This window comes from Dendrobates tinctorius, unplaced genomic scaffold, assembly GCF_039654945.1.
Source record: "Dendrobates tinctorius isolate UK_male_01 unplaced genomic scaffold, ASM3965494v1 ptg000005l, whole genome shotgun sequence".
Taxonomy (NCBI): Eukaryota; Metazoa; Chordata; class Amphibia; order Anura; family Dendrobatidae; genus Dendrobates; species Dendrobates tinctorius.
In genome coordinates, this window is record NW_027361673.1 from 32,650,607 (window position 1) to 32,672,635 (window position 22,029).

General features: G+C 49.6%; 1 protein-coding gene across 1 annotated transcript in view; it reads right to left on the reverse strand.

Annotated features, from left to right (window-relative positions):
- PIK3R4 (phosphoinositide-3-kinase regulatory subunit 4) overlaps positions 1 to 22,029 on the reverse strand; it is an 88,263-nt gene that overhangs the window by 17,207 nt on the left and 49,027 nt on the right. Inside the window, exon 17 of the mRNA XM_073569308.1 lies at positions 7,947 to 8,047. Within this exon, the coding sequence (XP_073425409.1) occupies positions 7,947 to 8,047 (101 nt within the window). The remainder of the gene's footprint in view (positions 1 to 7,946; positions 8,048 to 22,029) is intronic.

The window sequence follows — 22,029 nt, forward strand, 5'->3', positions numbered from 1 at the left end:
CAGTGGGACGTCCTAAAGCAGTCCCTGGGTGGGGAGCATACATCTGCTAATACCCCATGTACCACTGAGGTACTGCCGATTACGTCTGCCGAGAGTTGCATCCGCAGAGGCCTGAGAATGAATTAGGCAATGTTTGTAAAGGTGTGCAGGCTGGACCAAGTCGCAGCCTTGTGGACAGGCCCGAGAATGAACTTGGTAAGGTTTTGTAAAAAGTATGCAGACTGGACCAAGTCGCAGCCTTGCCAACCTGTTGTGTCGAGGCCTGGTGCCGAATGGCCGAAGAGGCGCCCACTGACCGGGTAGAATGCGCCTTAATCCCCGCTGGGACATGCGCGTTCCTGACACAGTAGGATTCATGAGTCGCCAAGCAAATCCACTTGGCTAGCACGCTTTTGACACAGCTAGACCTTCCTATGCCCCTCTGGAAGCATGAACAGTGCATGTGACTTATGGAAGGGAGCTGTCCGTGAGATATACCGTCTCAGAGCCCTAACCACATCCATGGTGTGGAGGGCCTTCTGAATGCGATGGACTGGCGTCAGACAAAGAAGGAAGGCAAAACAATTTCCTCGTCGAGATGGAGAGAGAATATGACCTTGGGCAGGAAGGACAGACGGAGACGTCCTGAGATCTACCTTTTCTTGATAAAAATTCAGGAACAGAGAACGGCAGGACAGGGCTGCCAATTCCGAAACTCGTCTGATTGACGTAATTGCCAGTAGAAGACCACCTCCAAGAGAGGACGGACAGTGACACGTCCTGCAGCGGTTCGAAAGGAGCCTCCTGTAAAGCCCCGAGAACCAGGTTAAGGTCCCATAATCCCAATGGCCTTCTATAAGGAGGCGCAACATGGGAAACTCCCTGAATGAACGTCTTGACCTGAAGTTTGGTGGCAATTATGCGATGGAAAGATACTGACAAGGCCGAGATTTGGCCCTTGAGCGAGCTAAGCGCGAGGCTTGATTTTAATTCAGATTGAAGGAATTCCAATATGGCCGAAATGACAAAACACCAGAGGTGATCGACCATGATCCTTGCACCGCGAAGAGAAGGTTTTCCAGGTGCGGTGATAGATGCACATGGACAATGGCTTCCTAGCACTAATCATGGTGGAAATCACGTCGTGTGAGAACTGAGCCTGTGGTAAAAACCAGGATTCAACGGTCACGCCGACAAAGACAGGACCCCAGAGTTCTGGTGGAAACTCAGGCCCTGCGAAGTAGATCTATGCGATCTGGAAGTCGCCAGGAGATGTCGGCGACCAGTTGTATTAGTTCTGCATACCATGCTCGGTGCGGCCAATGTGGAGCGACTAGGATCACCGGTACTCCCTCCGTTCTGATATTCTTGATGACCCTCGGAAGCAAGGAAAGGGGGGGGGGGGGGGGGGGATGTACGGGAATCGGTGCTATGGCAGAACTAGGGCGTCCGGTCCGATGGCGCATGGATCGCACGATCAGGCAATGAACCAAGGAACCTTGTTGTTTAGACTTGAGGCCATGAGATCCATATCCAGAGTCCCTCAACAATGACAAATCTGCTGAAAGACTTCCAGATGAAGAGACCACTCTCCCGAGGCAATGCCTTGGTGACTGAGAAAATCTGCTGTGCAATTTTCTGCTTGGCCCAAAGGAGGATGGGACTCACTTCATGCATGGCCATCCTGCTACGGATACATCCCTGGTGGTTGATATACGCTACAGCCGTGGCGTTGTTGGATTGGATCCTGATGGGGTGATCTGCGAGGAGATGGTGTAAACTCCGTAGAGCTAATCTGATCGCTCGTATTTCTAAAATGTTAATGGGGAGACGAGACTCTTGAGTCAACCAGCGACCCTTGTGCCGTGTGGTGACAAAAGACCGCACCCCAAATCGAGAAGATTTGCGTCGGTGGTTACTACCAACCATTTTACTGGGAGAAAACACTTTCCTTGATTCAGGGAGGACCTCAGTGTCCACCACCTGAGGGCTTGCTTGACCCGGAGGGACAGAAGGATCCGACAATCCAGGGAGAACGGATTCTTGCTCCAAGCCAACAGCAAGGAACGGAGGTGGAACTATGCAAATGGAACTGCTTCCATCGCTGCCACCATCTTTCCGAGAACTCCCATGCTGAAAAGAATAGAGTCAGAAACCGGTGGTTAAAGAGTCCACGCTGCCTGTAGTAAGGCATGGGGCCTTTCTGGAGGGAGAATGACCAACTCGCAGGAAGAGTCCAAGATCATTCCTAAAAAGGACATCTGCTGAGCCGGTTGTGGGAAAGACTTTTCGAAATTTATGTTCCAGCCCAGGCGAGAAAGTGTATTACTGTTATATCCACGGATTCCTCGCAGGCTGGAAGGGACGGGCACTTGATGAGCAGGTCGTCCAGATACGGTAACACCGCCACTTGCCGAGAGTGGAAAATGGCCATGACAGCCGCCATGACCTTACTAAAGACTGGGGGCGTTGGAGAGTCCCCGACAGGCAAGGCAACGAACTGGAAGTGTTGCTCGTGAATTGCAAAAACGCATGAACTGCTGGTGAGATGGGCAGATCCAGAATGTGAACATAAGCGTTCTTGATGTCGATGGATGCTAGGAACTTTTCCTTTTTCCATGGAAGTGACAACTGACCGGAGGGATTCCATTCGGAGTCGCCGTACTTTGACAAACTGATTTAACAGTTTGGGGTCCAGAATAAGTCGGATCGTCCCGTCCTTTTTGGGAACCACAAAAAAAAAAAAAAAAAAAAAGGTTTGAATAAAAACCCATGAACCTCTCGTGATGAGAACCCGTAATGATGACTCTGTCCCTTATCAGAGCCTGAACAGCCCGAAGGAAGGCTCGTCTTTTCCTTGGGGAATAGGAAAGGAAAAACAGAGTTGGAGGGGAGAAAATTCTATCTTGTATCCGGAGGACACCAGCTACCTGACCCACTTGTCGTGGGCAACTGTGAGGCAAGCGTGGCTGAAGGAAGTAGGCGGCCGCCAACTTTGTTGGTGTCTGCCGGAAACCGCAACAAGTCATTGGGTAGATCTATGAGATCTGGCTCCCCTAGATCCAGAAGCTCTAGACCTGGGTTTCCAAGAGCGGAAGGTCTGTATGAGACCTCGGAGCCTCTGTCTCCTCACGGGGACCGACCTTATCTGGAATAGAAGGTAGAGGAGGACCAACCGGAATTGTTTCAAGAAGATTGAAGACCCGTCGGCTGTTGGTTGCGAAACGGCCAAACAGCCATTGTGTTGAGGAAGGAATTTACTTTTCCCTCCGGTAGTATCAGAAAAGAGCTGGTCCAGTTTCTCTCCAAAAGGACGACCCGTTTGAAAGGGGAGAAGACAATGCTCTTTTAGATGTGGCATCCGCCCGCCAGCCGCAGAGCTATAGGGCTCTTGTAATGGAGGTCGCATTAGCGGCAGGTTGAGCCGCGCAGTTGGCGGCATCACCAGAAGTGTCCGCTGCATGAATTATCTGTCTGGCGACAGTGGTTGCCTCCAGAGGAAGAATGGTGCCCTGGAGGGAATTAAGGCTTCTGCCCAAGCAGCCATTGCCTTAGAGACCCAACTTGCCGCGAAAGAAGGCAAGATAGTCAATTTGACGATGGGAGGAGTTTCTGACTGAGGAACCCTCAGAAACAGATAGGAGCGTTTTAGAAGCAAGACGCGATACAGGAGGGTCCACCAGAGGGGACTGTAACCAATCCTTCATTAGGTCCGTTATCAATAGGGTATTTAGTCTGAGTAGACTGTTGCCCTGAGAACCATTTATGTGGCCGGTCCCTATATTTCTGGACGGCTGGTAAACAACCTACGCACACGCTTGGTTTTCTTAAATGAGATAGCGTGTGCTGGAGCGGGGATATTTTTCTCATCCAACTTCAGAATCCTGTTGACTGATTCTATAAAAGAATCAAACGACTCCTGATCAGATGGGGGATTCTGAGGGGCTGACAAGTCAGATTCGAATTCAGAGTCGTGCTCGCTGTGAACCTCATAAAAAGGCGAGCGAGAGACAAGAGGTGCCGATGCTAAGGCACGAACGTGACTGGGGGACGCGTCATGGGTCAGCTTTCCAGAGACCTGACCATCCCTTGAACGAGGATGGCCCCTGCTGGTGGTTCTGACTTAAAGAGTCCTCCCGGAGGGAGAATATAGCCTGGGTCACAGATTTCACCTACCGTGAGAGGGACGCGGACCCCTCAGGGGTACTAACCGAAGGAGGCCCGTCAGCAGCGCGGCGAGGGGCGTTGGAGCGCAGGCTGGGTCACAGTCCGTGTATAACGGATTAGTCTGTCCACTGGGTAATGAAGACTTGCAAATGGTACACACGGTATAAAAACGCAGTGTGCTTATTAACCGCCCGTTTAGCCTCCTTAGATTGAGGCATAGCGCTCCTGAAAGGGTTAAAGGCAGAGTCCGTCTGAAGCTGGAGGAAATGTGCCAGGAAGGGGTTAGGCTTTAATCTGAGGGCAGATGCAGCTTACCCATGGTCCTGTGCTGTGTCACCCTGGAGGAATAGCGGTGGTCCTGTGGTGTCACCCGGTATCCGGCTGTCCAGAGCAGGCCTAGCGCTCCTGAAGGGGTTAACGGCCGCTGTGCATGAAAAGGACATGGCCCCCCAAGATTAGAATTGCGCGTCTTGTAAGAGGTGAGAGGCGCCAAGAGGAGGGGGCGGCGACAGCGCGGGCGGCGCTAGTCAAATTGCGGCCTAGTAGGCCGGAAAAGCCGGGGACTAAATTTTTGACCTACCCTTGGTAGGCGTCGGAGGCGGGGAGGGGGCGGCGCCATTCAAATTGCGGCCTACTAGGCCGGAAAAGCCGTGGGCTAAATTTCTGGCCTACTCAAGCGCCGAGAGCGGGGGGGCCGCAATGGGGCGCCGGTGCACCGCCGCTGACGCCAAGTCAGCGCTTCTCCCGGGGGGCAAGGACCCGACCCCATACCTCCACTCCTGTGCTCAGGCAGGTCGCGCTCAGCGTTTTTCCAGCTGCAGGGTCTCATCCTCCGGGCGATGCAGCAGAGCTGGAGGTCTTAAAGGGGTATTGCGCAATCGATCCACCCTGTGATAGGGTGTTGTAGAGCTGTGGGGCTGATTCAGGGCATCAGAAAGTGCTGCTCGAGTCTTTCTCCATGCACTCCTGAGCTTCGTTCCTTTTGCGCTAGCCCTCGTATCCGTGTAGTACCGACCGTAAGGGAAACATCGTCAGAGGAATCAGCCCCATTCGTCGCAGGAAAGTGTACGTGAAGGTTTACTCCACGTGCTTGCCTGTTGTTGGTTTGGGGGAGAGCGGGACGTAGAAAGGAACAGTCGCCCCCCTCACTCCGTTAATTAAAAAATAAAAATTTACAGAAAATCCAAATATAAAATAAAAACGGTGGGGTCTGAAACCAGACCCAAGTGCCTCCTACAGGCACTAAGCAAAGAACTGGAGAAATCCCAGCCAGCGAGAGGGTGTATACTGCAGGGGAGGAGCTAACTTTTTTTCTGGTTTACTTAGTGTCCTCCTAGTGGCAAGCAGCATAACACCCACTGCCTCTGTGTCCCCCAATGAGGCGCAGGAGAAAGATACAAAGTTTGTTTAAAAATAAAAAAAATTCTGAAACCTAGAGTGTCTAGTTTTCGGGATCTGGCTGAGGGACTTTGAGCGCCAAGCTGAGGATTTTATAGATACAATTTTGTGGTAAATACGATCTTTTGCTCACCTGCCATTACATTTTATTTCAATTTTACGGCAAAAAAAAAAAAAAAGGCAATTCTGGTGGTTTGAATCCCCCCACCCCTCCCCCGATATGCAGTTTACCGATCAGATTAATTCTTTTTATATTTTGATGTATCGCAGAGTTCAGAAATGCACAATCTCAAAAGTTTATTTTTTATATTATAGTTTTATTCTGAATGGGACAAAAAAGGCAACTATTTCAGCTTTTTTTTTTTTTTTTTTTTAAATGTCACAAAATTATAACAGAAAAACAAACATTTTTCTTCTACTTTTTGCCTGCTTCAATAGTCTCCTTAGATGACTTGAAGTTGTGATCTTCTAACCACTTGTGCTGCATATAGGCGGCTTCAGCCCTGCTATGAGTAACAGAAATGCTCATCTGCTATGAACACCAACCATGGGGCGGCGTTCAGAGCAGATCAACAATGACAACCTACAGACACCCCCGGTTGTCATGCAAACCCCTCGGCACCATGCTATCATATGACAGGAGGAACAGATGGGCAGAGTTAGGCTATGTGCACACAGTGCAGATCCTCCCGCGGACTTTACGAAATCCGCAGGTCAAATGACCTGCATTTTTCCTGCGGATTTCTTCCCGTTTTACTGCGTTCTTTGTGCAGTTTTCCACTGCGGTTTTCCACCTGCGGATTTGTAGAATGCAGCAGGTGGAAAACTGCAGCAAAACCGCACAAAAGTCACATGCGGGTTTTTTTTTTTTTTTCCCCACATAGGCTTTCAATGGTACTGTACATCACCTGCATTTCTGCTGCAAATCCGCAGCAGAGGATCCACAGCAGAATCCGCACCGTGTGCACAGAGCCTTAGTGATGCGCTTTCGGCTCGATGTTAAACATGTTAACAGACACCGATGAATCGCTGTCTGTGCCTGCAAAGATGCAGGCTCATTGCCTTAGCGCTCCTGTGTTCTTAATGAAAGATCCACTATCTAACATGTGACTTATTCAGACTAATTTGCAAGGAAAATAAAAAGGACGGATTGTTAGACATCAGAAATGCAGATTTCTTCCATCACTCGACATCATCTGGCAGGGGGAAGTCAGGAAACCCGATTACAATCATTTTGCCAGAATTCTGCCCAATGTGTACAGGTTCCTTTAAGAGCAAAAGACTGAGGCAACATAATCAATGTGGTCTGGCTCCGTTCAAAAAGCTCTGTCGAGTTGTGTAAATTACACAGGACTACAAGTAATAAGATTTTTAATTCTTTACAAGAATCACTGGAGAAAAATGCATAAGGATAAGTTCACACTTGCGTTTGGGTGGTCTGAGTATGGCTGTGTACTTCTTCCCTTAAGCTCCGCCTACTTCCGTATGCATCCTGTGTCCCTATCTTTAAAACTGGGTATGCAGGGACATGCGTTGTATGCGGATACGTCCGCATGCGGTGTTAGAACGTGCCCGCCGAACGCACAGAAATGCAACATGCGAAGTAGGCAGAGCGTAGGTGGAGCTTAAGGGAAGAAGTACGCAGCCATACGTAGATCAGCCAAATGCAAGTGTGAACTTAGCCTAAGAAAATAGGATGCAACATTATGAGACGTTAACGCAGTTAAAGTGGGCCATATTTTGCTATGTGCTGGGTTCCCTCACTTCATAAATTTTATACATGACTGCGCCCACAGATCAGTTGCAGTGCTCACATGCCGACCACAAAAGAGACCAGCATGAGGCTAAAGGACCCGTCGCACACAGCGATCTCGCTAGTGTGACGGGGATCAGCGACCGGCCCCCCCCTGCCGGTTATCGCTGATAGTCGAACGTCCCGGACCGTTTTTCGATCGCTGGTCTCCCGCTGGCCAGCGCGAACAGCGACGCTGGTTTCTAAGGTAAACATCGGGTAACCAGGAGCCGCTGCTCCAAGGTAAACAGAGGGTATCCAGGAGTCGCGGCTCCTGGATACCCGACGTTTACATTAGAAACGAGCGTCGCTGGTACTGATCGCTGGGGCTGTCTATGTGACAGCTCACCACTGATCAGCCTAACGATGTCCCAGCAATCCCAACATGTCAGATCGTTGGTGGGATCGCTGGGACATCGTTATGTGTGACGGGGGCTTAAGGCAGCAGTTTGGATAAACAGCTGGGGATCAGTAGAACAGTATGTGATTTATATTCATTAAAGAACAATAAAAGTAAAAAAGGGTTAGAGGACAACCCCTTTAACCAAACAGAAATTTAACAAGGACATTTCTGCTTGATGTACCAACACATAGATAAACGGGACCATACCTGCAGCTCGGAGAGTGGAGGAGCATTGCTGGCCCACAAAGTGAATCTTCTATCTCCAGTCTCCATGTCCCACATAGAGACTTCGTTATTGCCCTGAACAGCTAGGTGTCAGATTAGAAAAGAGGCAAGCCTTGGTTAACCAGTGTGCATCAGACACAAGAAAAATTACGTTTATTACGGTAAGCAAAAAAGTACTATTAAAATTGAAGTTTAAAAAAAATGAACACCAACATTAAGAACAATCACAATAAAATCAAAAGTCTTCTGTGTATTTCAAGCCTGCATTGGTTTTGGATAGGAGAGGGAACACTGCAAGTGCCAGACTGAAGAATAAGGTCTAAAATTGTACGAAAAATATATTTCTCTTAAATGCAATATTGGAAAAAAAGACATGTGTGAATGTGGCATGCTTAACCACATTTTTGCAGACATTTACTTTCAGACAATATTCAAGTACAGAGGGAAAAAAATCAAATTTTCTAGCTGGACAAGTGTCCTGACAGCAAAAGGATTAAAGTCTATAGGCACATTGATGTACCGCATATGCAAAGAGTCGTCGCGGGGAAATAAACAGCACTTTAACATACCAGTAAAACTGAATGAGAATTCAAAAATCTCATGCAAATACGGCTTAACTTTTTTTTTTTTTTTTCAGATCTGAACCTCAAAAGCGTTCAAAATCTGCAGTGTGTCAAATTTTGTTGTTTTTTTGTGCGCTAGTCATCCAAATACCGTATATACTCGTGTATAAGCTGCTGAGTTTTTTAGCACTTTTTTATGCTGAAACGCCCCCCTTGGCTTATACATGAGTCATTGTCGCAGAAGCTGGCAGGGAAGGGGGAGCGGAAGAGTAGCACCTCCTACTTACCTTCTCTGTGCGCCCTTGCAGCATCCTGTTCCGGCTTCCAGCAGCTCCTACAACCGAGTGATCATGTGTTCCCGGTGAGTAGAGAGAGGTGAATATTCATTATCTTAATGAGCGGGGACACATGATCGGTCAGCCGCAGGAGCTGCTCGAAGCCGGAACAGGATGCTGCAAGGGCAAGCAGAGAAGGCAAGTAGGAGGGTGTTGTTTTTTTTTATTATTTTTTATGCTTTCCTCATTGGGGGCCATGCATTCAAGGACAGGGATAAGGAGCCATGCATACAAGGACAGGGACGAGGAGCCATGCATACGACAGGGATGAGGGGACAATGCATACCAGGCTTATACTTGAGTCAATACGTTTTCCCAGGGTTTGTTTTTTTTTTTTTCTCAAAATTAGGTGCCTCGGTTTATACTTGAGCATATACGGTATATAGGAAAACTAAAGCAAATAAAAAATGCACATATTTTACGCAGTGTTGTTCCTACCAACACTTTTGCTCCATGTTGAGCCTTAGAGCTTGTTTACACAACATTGGAACTCAATCTAGATTCCCTATCAGTAGGTCATTAGAGCGTGGGAAGAAACCAGAGAACCTAGCGGAAACCCACAAACAAGGGGAGAACACACAAACTCCTTGCAGATGTTGTCCTTGGTGGGATTTAAACCCAGGACCCCAGCACTAGAAGGCTGCAGTGCTAACCACTGAGCCACCGTGCTGTTCATAATATTAAAATCAGATACAAGTGCAACACAGTCAATTTAAGGGTCTGTTGAGATTACTTTTTTATATTTTTGCTCAAACAAACTTAGTGTCTCAGCATGCACCAGTCTTACACATTTCTGATGAGACTATTTGAGTCAATAGAAAGAAAGGAGATTTTTGTGTACTCACCATAAAATCTCTTTCTCTTAGCCTTTAATTGGGGGACACAGAACCTTGGGTGTTATGCTGCTGTCCACTAGGAGGCGACACTATGCATAATCTGAAAAAGATTAACTTTGGCTCCTCCTCTGCAGTATACACCCCTGGACGGCGTCAGCCTTCTCCAGTTTTGTGCCAAAGCATAAGGAGGAACGTAACCAAATAACATAACCATGCCTATAAGAAGGCTACTATGTACGAGCTCAAAGAACAATATGAGAACTCAACAGGAAACAACGGCCCGTAAGGGCAACAGGGTGGGAGCTGTGTCCCCCAATTAAAGGCTAAGAGAAAGAGATTTTACGGTGAGTACACAAAAATCTCCTTTACTCTGTCGCCTAATTGGGGGACACAGAACCTTGGGACATCCCAAAGCAGTCCCTGGGTGGGAAGCAGTGGACGAATATTGTGCTGACAGTCCCCTAGACTTGGGGTACTGCCGCCTGCAGAACCAGTCTACCCAGGCTCGCATCCGCTGAGGACTGGGTATGAACACTGTAGTGTTTCGTAAACATGTGTAGGCTAGTCCAAGTGGCCGCCTTGCACACTTGTTGTGCCGAAGCCTGATGCCGAATGGCCCAGGATGCCCCTACTGCCCGTGTAGAGTGTGCCGTGATACCGGCCGGAAGAGGGGAACTGTTAAGTCGGTAGGCCTCATGTATGGTGGACCTGATCCACCTGGCAAGGGTAGCCTTGGAAGCCGGCAACCCCTTGCGACTACCTTCCGGAAGAATGAAGAGGGAATCAGATTTCCGGAAAGGTGCAGTCCTGGACACGTAAATCCGCAATGCTCTGACGAGGTCAAGCGTATGCAGAGCCTTCTCCACTCTATGAACCGGAACCGGGCAAAGGGAAGGCAGTGAAATCTCTTCGTTAAGGCGAAAGTTGGACACAACCTTCGGAAGGATGGTACCGTGCGGAGAACCACCTTGTCCTGGTGAAAGGCTAGGAAAGGCCGTCTGCAGGAAAGTGCTGACAATTCCGACACTCTGCGTAACGAGGTGATCGCCACTAGAAAAACCACTTTCTGAGACAGAATGGAGAGTGGAACTCCTCTAAGAGGTTCGAAGGGTGGGGCTTGCAATGCTGTCAGGACCAGATTGAGGTCCCACGTATCCAGCGGACGTTTGTAGGGAGGAACCAATCGGGAAACTCCCTGGATGAAAGTCCTTACTTGCGGTTTAATAGCAATGCGCTTTTGAAAAAGGACTGAAAGCGCCGACACCTGACTCTTAAGCGAACTTAAGGATAGCTTGGCGTCTAGGCCCGATTGAAGAAAACCTAGTACCTTCGGGAGGGAATAAGGGAGTGGGACTTGTCCATGAGATTCGCACCAAGAAAAGAAAGCTCTCCAGGTACGATAATAGAGCTTGGCGGAGGCAGGCTTCCTTGCCCTGATCATAGTTGCAATGACTGCCGGTGAAAAACCTGCCTGGGTTAGAATCCAGGTTTCAAGGGCCATGCCGTCAAATTGAGAGCCCCTGAATTCTGGTGGAAGAACGGACCTTGAGACAGAAGGTCGTGACGGTCGGGTAGACGCCAGGGGGCGTCTGCCGTAAGTTGCACGATGTCGGCGTACCAAATACGTCTGGGCCAGTCTGGCGCGATGAGGATGGTCGGAATTCCCTCTTGCTTGATCTTCCTCACGACCCTGGTGATTAGGGGGAGGGGTGGAAAAATGTACAGGAGTCGGAACTGGGACCAGTCCTGGACCAGGGCATCCGCTCCGAGCGACCGCGGGTCGTGTGTCCTGGCCATGAAATTGGGGACCTTGGTATTGAGATGGGATGCCATTAGGTCCACATCCGGGGTTCCCCAGCGTTGACAGATTTGGTAAAAAATCTCGGGATGGAGAGACCACTCCCCCGAGTCCATTCCTTGCCTGCTGAGGAAGTCGGCTTCCCAGTTTTCTACACCCGGAATGTGTACCGCAGAAAGTACCGACCTTGTGTCTTCCGCCCAGCGGAGGATATGAGCCACTTCTCTCATTGCCTGGGCGCTGCGGGTCCCGCCTTGGTGGTTCACGTATGCCACAGCCGTGGCATTGTCCGACTGTATCCGTATGTGCGAGGCTGCAAGCAAGTGATGAAAGGCTCTCAGTGCCAAGAGGATGGCCCTGATTTCCAGAACATTGATGGGCAATGTCACTTCCCTCGGTGACCACTTGCCCTGTGATGTAGGTGCACCGCCCCCCAGCCTGTCAGGCTTGCATCGGTAGTCAGGATCTTCCAATGTCCTGAGAGGAATGGCTTCCCTCGTGTAAGCGAGGTTGGTTTGAGCCACCAATGCAGGGATCTCCTGGTTGATGACGTCAACCTGAACTCCCTGTCGAGGGAGAAGGGGTTCCTGTCCCAAGACCTGAGTATGGCTAGTTGAAGGACCCTGAGGTGAAACTGGGCAAATGGCACTGCCTCTATTGCTGCTGCCATCCTGCCGAGGATTCTCATGGCAAACCGGAGAGATCGAGGAGGACTGCGAAGGAGTGTGCGAACTCCCAGACGGATGGCCAGTGTCTTGTCCTTGGGAAGGAGCACCAGGCCCCTGGCGGTGTTGAATACCATTCCCAGGAATGAGTCCGAGATGGGAAGGTCGACGATTTCTGTACGTTGACTAGCCATCCCAGGCGACTCAGAGTGTCTAGAGTGATTGAGACACTGACCTCGCAGTCTTTGAAAGTGGGAGACTTGACGAGGAGGTCGTCCAGGTACGGGACGACTAGGATGCCTCTTGAGTGCAGGACGTCCATGGTGGCCGCCATGACTTTGGTGAACGTTCTTGGAGCCGTGGCGAGTCCGAACGGAAGGGCGACAAACTGGTAGTGGTTTTGGTTGACCGCGAACCTGAGAAACCTCTGGTGGGCGGGAGCAATTGGTATGTGGAGATACGCATCCTGTATGTCTATGGAGGCGAGGTATTCTCCCTGCTCCATGGATGCAATGATGGACCGGAGGGACTCCATGCGGAAATGACGGACCCGTACGTAATTGTTGAGCTGTTTTAGGTCCAGTATGGGTCGGACGCCGCCTCCTTTCTTGGGGACTACGAACAAATTTGAGTAGAATCCTCGGAATCTCTCGTTCGCGGGAACCGGCACCACAACTCCTGATTGAAGGAGAGAGGAAACCGCTTGGTGGAAAACACGAGCCTTTTCTGGTGGTGTTGGAGGAACAGAAAGGAAGAACCGGTTCGGTGGAACGGAAGTGAACTCTATCTTGTATCCGGAAGACACTATTTCCCTGACCCACCTGTCTTCTGTAATAGGCAGCCAGACTTGCTGAAAGAGTAAAAGTCGGCCGCCTACTGGTGGGGTGTCTTCCGGAGGTCTCGAGTCATGATGAAGTGAGGTTCTGAGGTTTTCCTCCCTTGGGTTTCGCTTGGCCTGCTTTCGACTGCCAAGCCCTGTCCGGTCGCTGCTGCGTCCGTGGGTTGTCTCTGCGTGGAGAACGGTTGCGGTTTTGCACTGGGCGCGAAACGGACCAGCCTGAGGAATTCCGAAAGGATCGGAATCGCTTCTGGTTTCTTCGTTTAAACGTGCGTTTCGGTTTTAGTTGAGGGAGAGAGGTACTCTTACCCCCAGTGGCATTGGCTATCATGGTGTCCAACTTTTCACCGAAAAGTCTTCCAGTAATATACGGAAGTCGCGTGAGGGACTTCTTTGAGGCCGCATCCGCTTTCCATTCTCGCAGCCAGAGGATGCGTCGGATCGTGATGGCGTTAGATGCTATTCCCGCTACACCTCTGGCGGAATCCAGGGCTGCATGAATCATGTAGTCTGCTACCACTGCCATCTGGACCGCTTGGTCCGAGAGTTCAGGATTTGAAGCCTGAAGACCCTCCTGTAGTTTTTTGGCCCAAGCCAGGATGGCCTTGGCTGCCCAAACTGAAGCGAATGCAGGGCCCAGAGAGGCGCCTGCCGCTTCGAAAATAGAACGAGCCATGCGTTCTACTTGCCGGTCTGCTGCGTCCCTGAGGGTTGAGCTATCCGGCAGAGAGAGTAAAGTCTGCGCTGCTAGCCTAGAAACCGGAGGGTCCACTTCAGGTGGATCTGTCCATTGTTTGGCGTCTTTCTGTGGGAAGGGGTACTTCGCTTCCAAATATTTGCGATTAGCGAATTTTTTGTCAGGCTGCGCAAACTGTTTGGTAAGTATTTTCTCAAACTCATCGTGATTAGGGAAGACCTTAGGTGGTTTTTGAACACTTTCGAAGCAAATCCTATGTTCTGGGACTTCCGGGGGCGACTCTGGAATTTTTAGCACCCGATGAATGGCAGAAATTATGTCCTCAACTAGCGCTGTATTGCTAGGGGGAGAAGGTACCACGGACCTGACCGTTTCATTATCTGAGTCGGAGTCACAGATGCCCTCCGAATCCTGTGCCTCGCTAAGGTGATCCCTGGAGGGCGACCTGGGGTCTTCCTGTGGTAAATTGCACTGTCTGTGGCAGGGGACTGCCCAGGAGACCTGGAATGACACTGTCTCTCCCTAGAGGGGGACGACCTTGTGCTATAGTGCGACTTAGGTGATCGAGACCTGTGGGTCCACTTAAGTCTGTGAGAGACGGAAGCAGCATGTTCCTGAGACAAGCTGTCCGTTTGCTGTGTACCGTCCATAGCCGGGGCCCGACTCTGCAGAGCTTGCAGTAATGTAGCAGTTAGGTTGTCTATGGACTGTGACATAGACCGAGACATCTGAGTTGCCCATTCCGGCGTGGCCTGTGACACTGAAGCGTCAGTAGGGACTCCCTGGGGTTCTGACCCGGAGTTCTGGATGCAGTCCCGGCAGTGCGGATACGTGCTGCCACTAGGGAGCGTGGCTTTGCAGGCTGTGCAGAATGCATAGAAACATTCCTGCCTGGTTCTCTTCCTTGAGCCCGGCATAGTGCACAGAGGCTGGCTATAAGGGATCGTACAGGGGTGGCTACGCAGAGGGAACCCACAGAAAGCCTTATAGGAAGTATAGATTCACAGCTGAGTATGAGAACCCAGCTGTGAGCTTACCCCACCGGTATGCCTCTAGGTCCAGCGCCGACAGATCCAAGTTCTGTGCCCCCCGGAGACCGCTGTGATGCTCCTCTCCTGGATCTCATCCAGAGAAAAAAAATGGCCACCGGGGCTCTGAGGAGAGGGAGGAGGGGGCGGAGAGCTGAAAAGGGCGTGCTGGGCTGTGTAAAAACGCGCCCTTTCTGCTTCAATCCGCCCCTTCTATGACACTCCAGCGTGTCATTTTGGTCATCTGGGGGGCGGGCCGGGGGGCGGGGAAAAGGCGGCGGCTTCAGCTAGGCCGAAGCCGCGGCCTAAATTAGAAGCCTGATGCCCAGGAGGGCTCCAGAGCGGCGCGGTAGTCCGGGGGGGGGGGCGGATTTGTACCAGACCCCCCCAGAATGGTCGACTGGATAGCGGTGGGGGTAGCAGGGGCAGCGGTTTTTGTATGGGGTGCCCCTGAAGCACTATGGAGCCGCTGCTGTTGCAGAGACAGGGATGCAGAAAAAACCCTGTCTCTGCTGTGCCATCCAGTCCGCACCCTCCCCCGGCCCCAACAGGATCCCTCAGCCAGCCTGGGGTCCCTGGAAGCTGCGAAATGCTGCCTGATCTCCGACCCTACCTGAGGCGTCTCAACCTAATGCCCCCTGCGGGGGATTAGGGAGGGTGCGTCTGTCACCGTCAGGGGGTCTTCATCCTCGCCTCAACCTCAACCCAGACCCCTTAAAGGGGTTGGGGAAGGAGGGGGGTCTCGACCTCGAACCAGGACCCGAGGGACTGGGGAGGGAGCGACATGGGGATAAAACCACCTCGACCTCAACCGGGTACCCCTAATAGGGGACCAAGGAGGGAGCCATGCCGGGAGTCTCGCTGGAGACCCACTTTTCTTCATCTGTATTTCCGGACGAAAAAAGGAAAAAACGGAAGAAAAAAAAAAAAAGGTGTGCCTCCTTGCGACACTAAGCAAAAACTGGAGAAGGCTGACGCCGTCCAGGGGTGTATACTGCAGAGGAGGAGCCAAAGTTAATCTTTTTCAGATTATGCATAGTGTCGCCTCCAAGTGGACAGCAGCATAACACCCAAGGTTCTGTGTCCCCCAATTAGGCGACAGAGTAAAAAAAAATTAAATTACTGTATTGTATCAGATTTCTAATGATGCGCCGCAATTGTGAAAAAAACTATTTGGTCTGATCCAACATTTCACCCATATGGGCATCAGTTTATACATCAGCAGCTATAAATAATTTACATATATTAATACGTTCATTTAAACTCTGCTTTGGGCCGACTGAGTCAGACAATCACCAATGTACAGACAGTCAGGTCTCTTACTCTGAACTCGACAGCCTCATATTTCCCCACCATCATGCTATAAAAATTGCAGCTCGTACTCAAATTGTTAAGTCTGATTGTCAAATTGTAAATTGATAAGTCTGCAATCACACTGCACGGTGTGCTGCGAGGATTCGCCGGTTTCTGACAGAGCCAGTCTAGTGGGCATGATTCAATATAGAGTCACTGCACACGTTGATTGTATTCAAAGTGAAATATTTTTATTATTAGTTGACGGTGAGGAAGCGACAGCTGACGTTTCGGCCTGACAACCGCCTTTATCACATAGTCGCACTTATAAGATGAGAGTCTGTGGTAGCCAGGTAATGGGTGTCACTGCTAGACAATATTTCGCAAATGTTTGTGGATAACCCGAAGTGGCCAGTGATGCTGATTCCTGAGGAGCCAACGTGGAGCAAGTATGCCAGAGGATCATTGGTGGCGCAGTGGAGGAAGGAGGCACCGCTTAAAACCCTTCAGTCGAGTGCTAACCATCCTTATTATCTACTGCGACTAATTTTTTGGTTATCAGCACCGACTCAGTCTAGTGGGCATGACATCGCTTAATCCAAGTGTATGGAGCGAGGTCTAACCCAATAGACGGACTCTGAAACGGCAGTGTTGCATGTGTTGTGCATACGCCTGTGTGAAGTGTGAAGATTAATTTAAGAATTAAAACCAGAAGGATGAATACAGACTGTGCCCTGCTACCTGCCACCATCGCACTCTAACAAGCATCTCTATTCTTCCGACAGGTATGTCCATCCACCCAGCTCTCCTGCTGTCTGTCTATGAAGGACACACAGTGCGTCACCCAGCTTTGCACATAGACTTGCCTCTGCACCTAGCATTCACATGGTATGTCCATCCACCCAGCTCTCCTGCTCTCCTGCTGTCTGTCTATGAAGGACACACAGTGCGTCACCCAGCTTTGCACATAGACTTGCCTCTGCACCTAGCATTCACATGGTATGCCTTTCAGCTAACCCCAGCTTACCCCAGTGTTATTTATGACCTTGTTTACTCTGGCTCGATCATATACATCTGGTCCACTCTTAATTGTCTGGCCAAGATGAGCAGAGACCACTCCTCTCTGCTTCACACCTGACTGCACTTAGTTGTACATATATTGCAGAGTACAAGTCTGCATAGACTTCAGTCTGTATTGTGATTGCTATAAGTGTGTGCTAGAAGTGTGAAGATTAATTTAAGAATTAAAACCAGAATTGAACCAGAATGGAACTGAAGGTAACTGGACACAGTCACTGTAAACAATGTTTGTTTGTTTTCACTTTCACCCCAATAATCCTTCACTTTCTGCTAATTCCCCTAATCCCTACTCCTAGTAAGGAACTGTTCATCTCTTCTTCAATCCTCCCCATCCACCTCACCTCCGCCTCAAAACTGTTCCTTAACATACAATCCTCTGTCTCCAAACACAGACAGCCCCCTCATGCCCTCTCCTGCTCCCACCTGCTAACACTTTCTCTGCTCCTTCTGGTGATATCCTGCTGGTGATATCTCTCCAAATCCTGGTCCTCCTCACCACATTCCCACAGTCATTTCTACCTCCCATCCACGCTCTATCACAACCTTCCGTAACCTCTCCAACCTTATACCCATTCACCCAGCCCCCGCTTCCCCAGTCCCACTAACAGGAGCTCTGTGGAACGCTCGCTCTGTCTGCAACAAGCTTTCCTACATCCATGATCTTTTTGTTACTACCAAACTCTCCTTCCTCGCCATCACCGAAACCTGGCTCACCCCTTCTGACACAGCCTCTCCTGCTGCACTTTCGTATGGCGGCTTCCACCTTTCTCACACCCCCCGCCCCAGCAGCAAACATGGTGGAGGAGTTGGTTTTCTCCTGTCAGATACCTGCTCCTTCACCCCAATCCCACTGCCACCCTCTGTTACCCTCCCTTCCTTTGAGGTGCACTCTGTGCGCATCTACTCCCCCTCCAACCTCCAACTGGCTGTCATCTACCGCCCCCCAGGGCCAGCCACCACCTTCTTTGACCACTTCACCACCTGGTTACTTCATTTCCTTTCCGCGGACATCCCTACTATCATCATGGGCGACTTCAACATCCCCATTGACACTTCCCTCTCAGCTGCCACTAAACTTCTATTTCTCACTTCCTCCTTCGGCCTCACTCAATGGTCTTCTACAGCCACCCACAAAGATGGTCACACACTGGACCTCATCTTCACCCGCCTCTGCTCCCTATCTAACCTCTCTAACTCACCTCTTCCTCTCTCTGACCACAACCTGCTCACATTCTCTTCCCTCTTCACTCCATGTCTACAATCCCCACCCCACAAACTTTCACACCCTCGCAGGAATCTTAAACACCTTGACCTACACTCATTCTCCGAATCCCTCCTCCCTCTTACAGATATAAGTTCCTTACACAATGCGGATGACGCTGCCGCTCTATATAACACCACAATAGCTGTAGCTTTGGAATCCGCTGCCCCACTTACACATACCAAAACTCGCAAAATCAACAGACAGCCCTGGCACACCAGCCTGACCAAAGAGCTGAGGCGAGCTTCCAGGGCTGCTGAGCGCAGATGGAAAAGATCCCACTCCAACGAGCATTTCATCGCATTCAAACAGTCCCTCACTACTTTCAAGACCACACTCGCCACAGCTAAACAAACCTACTTCTCATCTCTCATATCCTCCCTGTCTCACAACCCTAAACAGTTATTCAACACCTTCAATTCTCTCCTCCGCCCCCCAGCACCTCCTCCCTCCCCACTCATCTCAGCTGAAGACTTTGCCTCATTTTTCAAGCAGAAAATTGATAACATCAGGGACAGTTTTGGTCAACAACCCCCAGAGCCCTTCCTCCCGACTTCCCAGCCCTCCACCTTCAAAACCAACTTCTCCACCATTACAGAAGATCGACTCTCCACTCTACTCTCAAGATCACATCTCACCACCTGTGCACTCGACCCGATCCCATCCCACTTCATCCCAAACCTCACCACAGTCTTCATCCCAACCCTAACCCATCTCTTCAACCTATCACTAACAACTGGTGTTTTCCCCTCAAGCTTTAAACATGCCTCCATCACACCTATCCTCAAAAAGCCCTCTCTTGACCCATCCTCTGCATCTAGCTATCGCCCTATATCACTTCTCCCATACGCCTCCAAGCTACTGGAACAACACGTCTACCTTGAACTGTCCTCCCATCTCTCTTCTTGCTCCCTCTTCGACCGCTTACAATCTGGCTTCCGGTCACACCACTCCACTGAAACTGCCCTTACTAAGGTCACCAATGACCTCTTAACTGCCAAGAGCAAGCGGCACTACTCTGTCCTCCTCCTCCTGGACCTGTCGGCTGCCTTTGACACAGTGGACCATTCCCTATTATTACAGACCCTCTCATCCCTCGGCATCACAGACTTGGCCCTCTCCTGGATCTCATCATACCTAACAGACCGGACATTCAGCGTCTCCCACTCACACACCACCTCCTCACCTCGCCCCCTATCTGTCGGAGTCCCACAAGGTTCAGTCCTAGGGCCCCTGCTGTTCTCTATTTACACCTTTGGCCTGGGACAGCTCATAGAATCTCATGGCTTTCAGTATCATCTTTATGCTGATGACACACAGATCTACATCTCTGGACCAGATATCACCTCCCTACTAACCAGAATCCCTCAATGTCTGTCCACTATTTCATCCTTCTTCTCCACTAGATATCTGAAACTCAACATGGACAAAACAGAATTCATCATCTTTCCCCCCATCTCACGTGACCCCGCCTACGAACCTATCAATTACAGTAAATGACTGCCCACTCTCCCCAGTCCCACAAGCTCGCTGCCTCGGAGTAATCCTTGATGCTGATCTCTCCTTCAAACCACATATCCAAACCCTTTCCACTTCCTGCCGACTTCAACTCAAAAATATTTCACGCATCCGTTCATTCCTCACCCAAGAATCTGCAAAAACCCTAGTCCATGCCCTCATCATCTCTCGCCTTGACTACTGCAACCTCATGCTCTGCGGCCTCCCCTCAAACACTCTCGCACCCCTCCAATCTATTCTAAACTCTGCTGCCCGACTAATCCACCTGTCCCCCCGCTATTCCCCAGCTTCTCCCCTCTGTCAATCCCTTCACTGGCTCCCAATTGCCCAGAGACTCCATTACAAAACCCTAACCATGACATACAAAGCCATCCACAACTTGTCTCCTCCATACATCTGTGACCTCGTCTCCCGGTACTTTCCTGCACGCAACCTCCGATCCTCACAAGATCTCCTTCTCTACTCCCCTCTTATCTCCTCTTCCCACAATCGCATACAAGATTTCTCTCGCGCATCACCCCTACTCTGGAACTCTCTACCACAACATATCAGACTCTCACCTACCATCGAAACCTTCAAAAAGAGCCTGAAGACCCACCTCTTCCGACAAGCCTATAACCTGCAGTAACCACCGATCGACCAAACCGCTGCACGACCAGCTCTACCCTCGCCTACTGTATTATCACCCATCCCTTGAAGATTGTGAGCCCTCGCGGGCAGGGTCCTCTCTCCTCCTGTACCAGTTATGACTTGTATTGTTTAAGATTATTGTACTTGTTTTTATGTATACCCCCCTCACATGTAAAGCGCCATGGAATAAATGGCGCTATAACAATAAATAATAATAATAATAATTACGCCTGAGCAGTCTCAAAACGGCAAAACTTCGCAGCACACAAAATGGGGGAATATATAAAAGTCTGCAGTCACTGCAGACTATTCATTTTACAGATACAAACCCCTTAAAAGATAAAATTATAACCCTAGGAATTGGGGCTCACAATCTAAATTCCCTATCCGTATGTTTTTGGAGTGGGAGGAAACCCACACAAAACACAGAAAGAACATACAAACTCCTCTCAGATGTGGTCCTTGGTGACATTTGAACTTCCAACTCAAGCACTGCAAAGATCCAGTGCTAACCACTGCGCCATGATGCTCCCAATATTCAGACCTTTCAGGTGTGTGTTTGTTTTTTTGTTTTTTTAAATGGCCTTCGGTTTTTTTCCCCTCCACCATAGACTATGGTATATGCAGTTTTAAGATCATATACTTTTCATCATGTGGTTTAATAAAAAAAATAACAGCCATAAACAGTCGCAGATTTGCTTTAAATCCTTGCAGTAGTTGTACACTTGATATAAATGAAACCATGGAACTGAAATACTGCGTACAGGCAATTCACTGTAGAAAATCAACTGTTCCTTTAACTCCAACATTTTGTAATTTGACCTTTGGTTTGCACAGACGCATGTCACTCTGGATATAAAACGGCCACCTGATACACAGAGGTTGGACAAAAAATTATAAACACCTAACGTTTTGGCATCATAATCTTAGAACATGTTATAAACATGCAAACTGTGACATATGGTAATGTTTTGTAGTTGATTATTTGAGTTATGTGATATGTGTATGTAAATTAATAATTAAATGTTTTGCAGAATTGTAAGAACATTGATAAGAACCTGATACCTATGGCAAACCTCTCGGATTTTCAAAGAGGCCAATTTGTTTTTGCTCGTATGGCAGGCGCTAGTGTAACAGAAAGTGCCCGAATGCTTGGCGTATCAAGAGGTACTGTCTCCAAAGTAATGACTGCGTTTGAAAGAGAAGGAAAAACGTCCGCAGCAAAGCACAGGTCCGGCCGAAAGTCAAAGTTGACTGAGAGAGACCGTCAGACTCTAAAGGTCCCGTCACACCTAGCGACGCTATAACGATCCCGACAGCGATACGACACGATAGGGATCGTTGCCGCATCGCTATGTGGTCGCTATTGAGATGTCAGACAGTCCAATCTACCCAACGACGGAGCAACGATCTAGCGTGTCATAGCGACCTTTGTAACGATGTCGGTGGTCGTTGGGACCCTGTCACATTGCATGTTCCATTGACGATTCACACCTCGATCAGGGATGTACTGTGTGACGCTG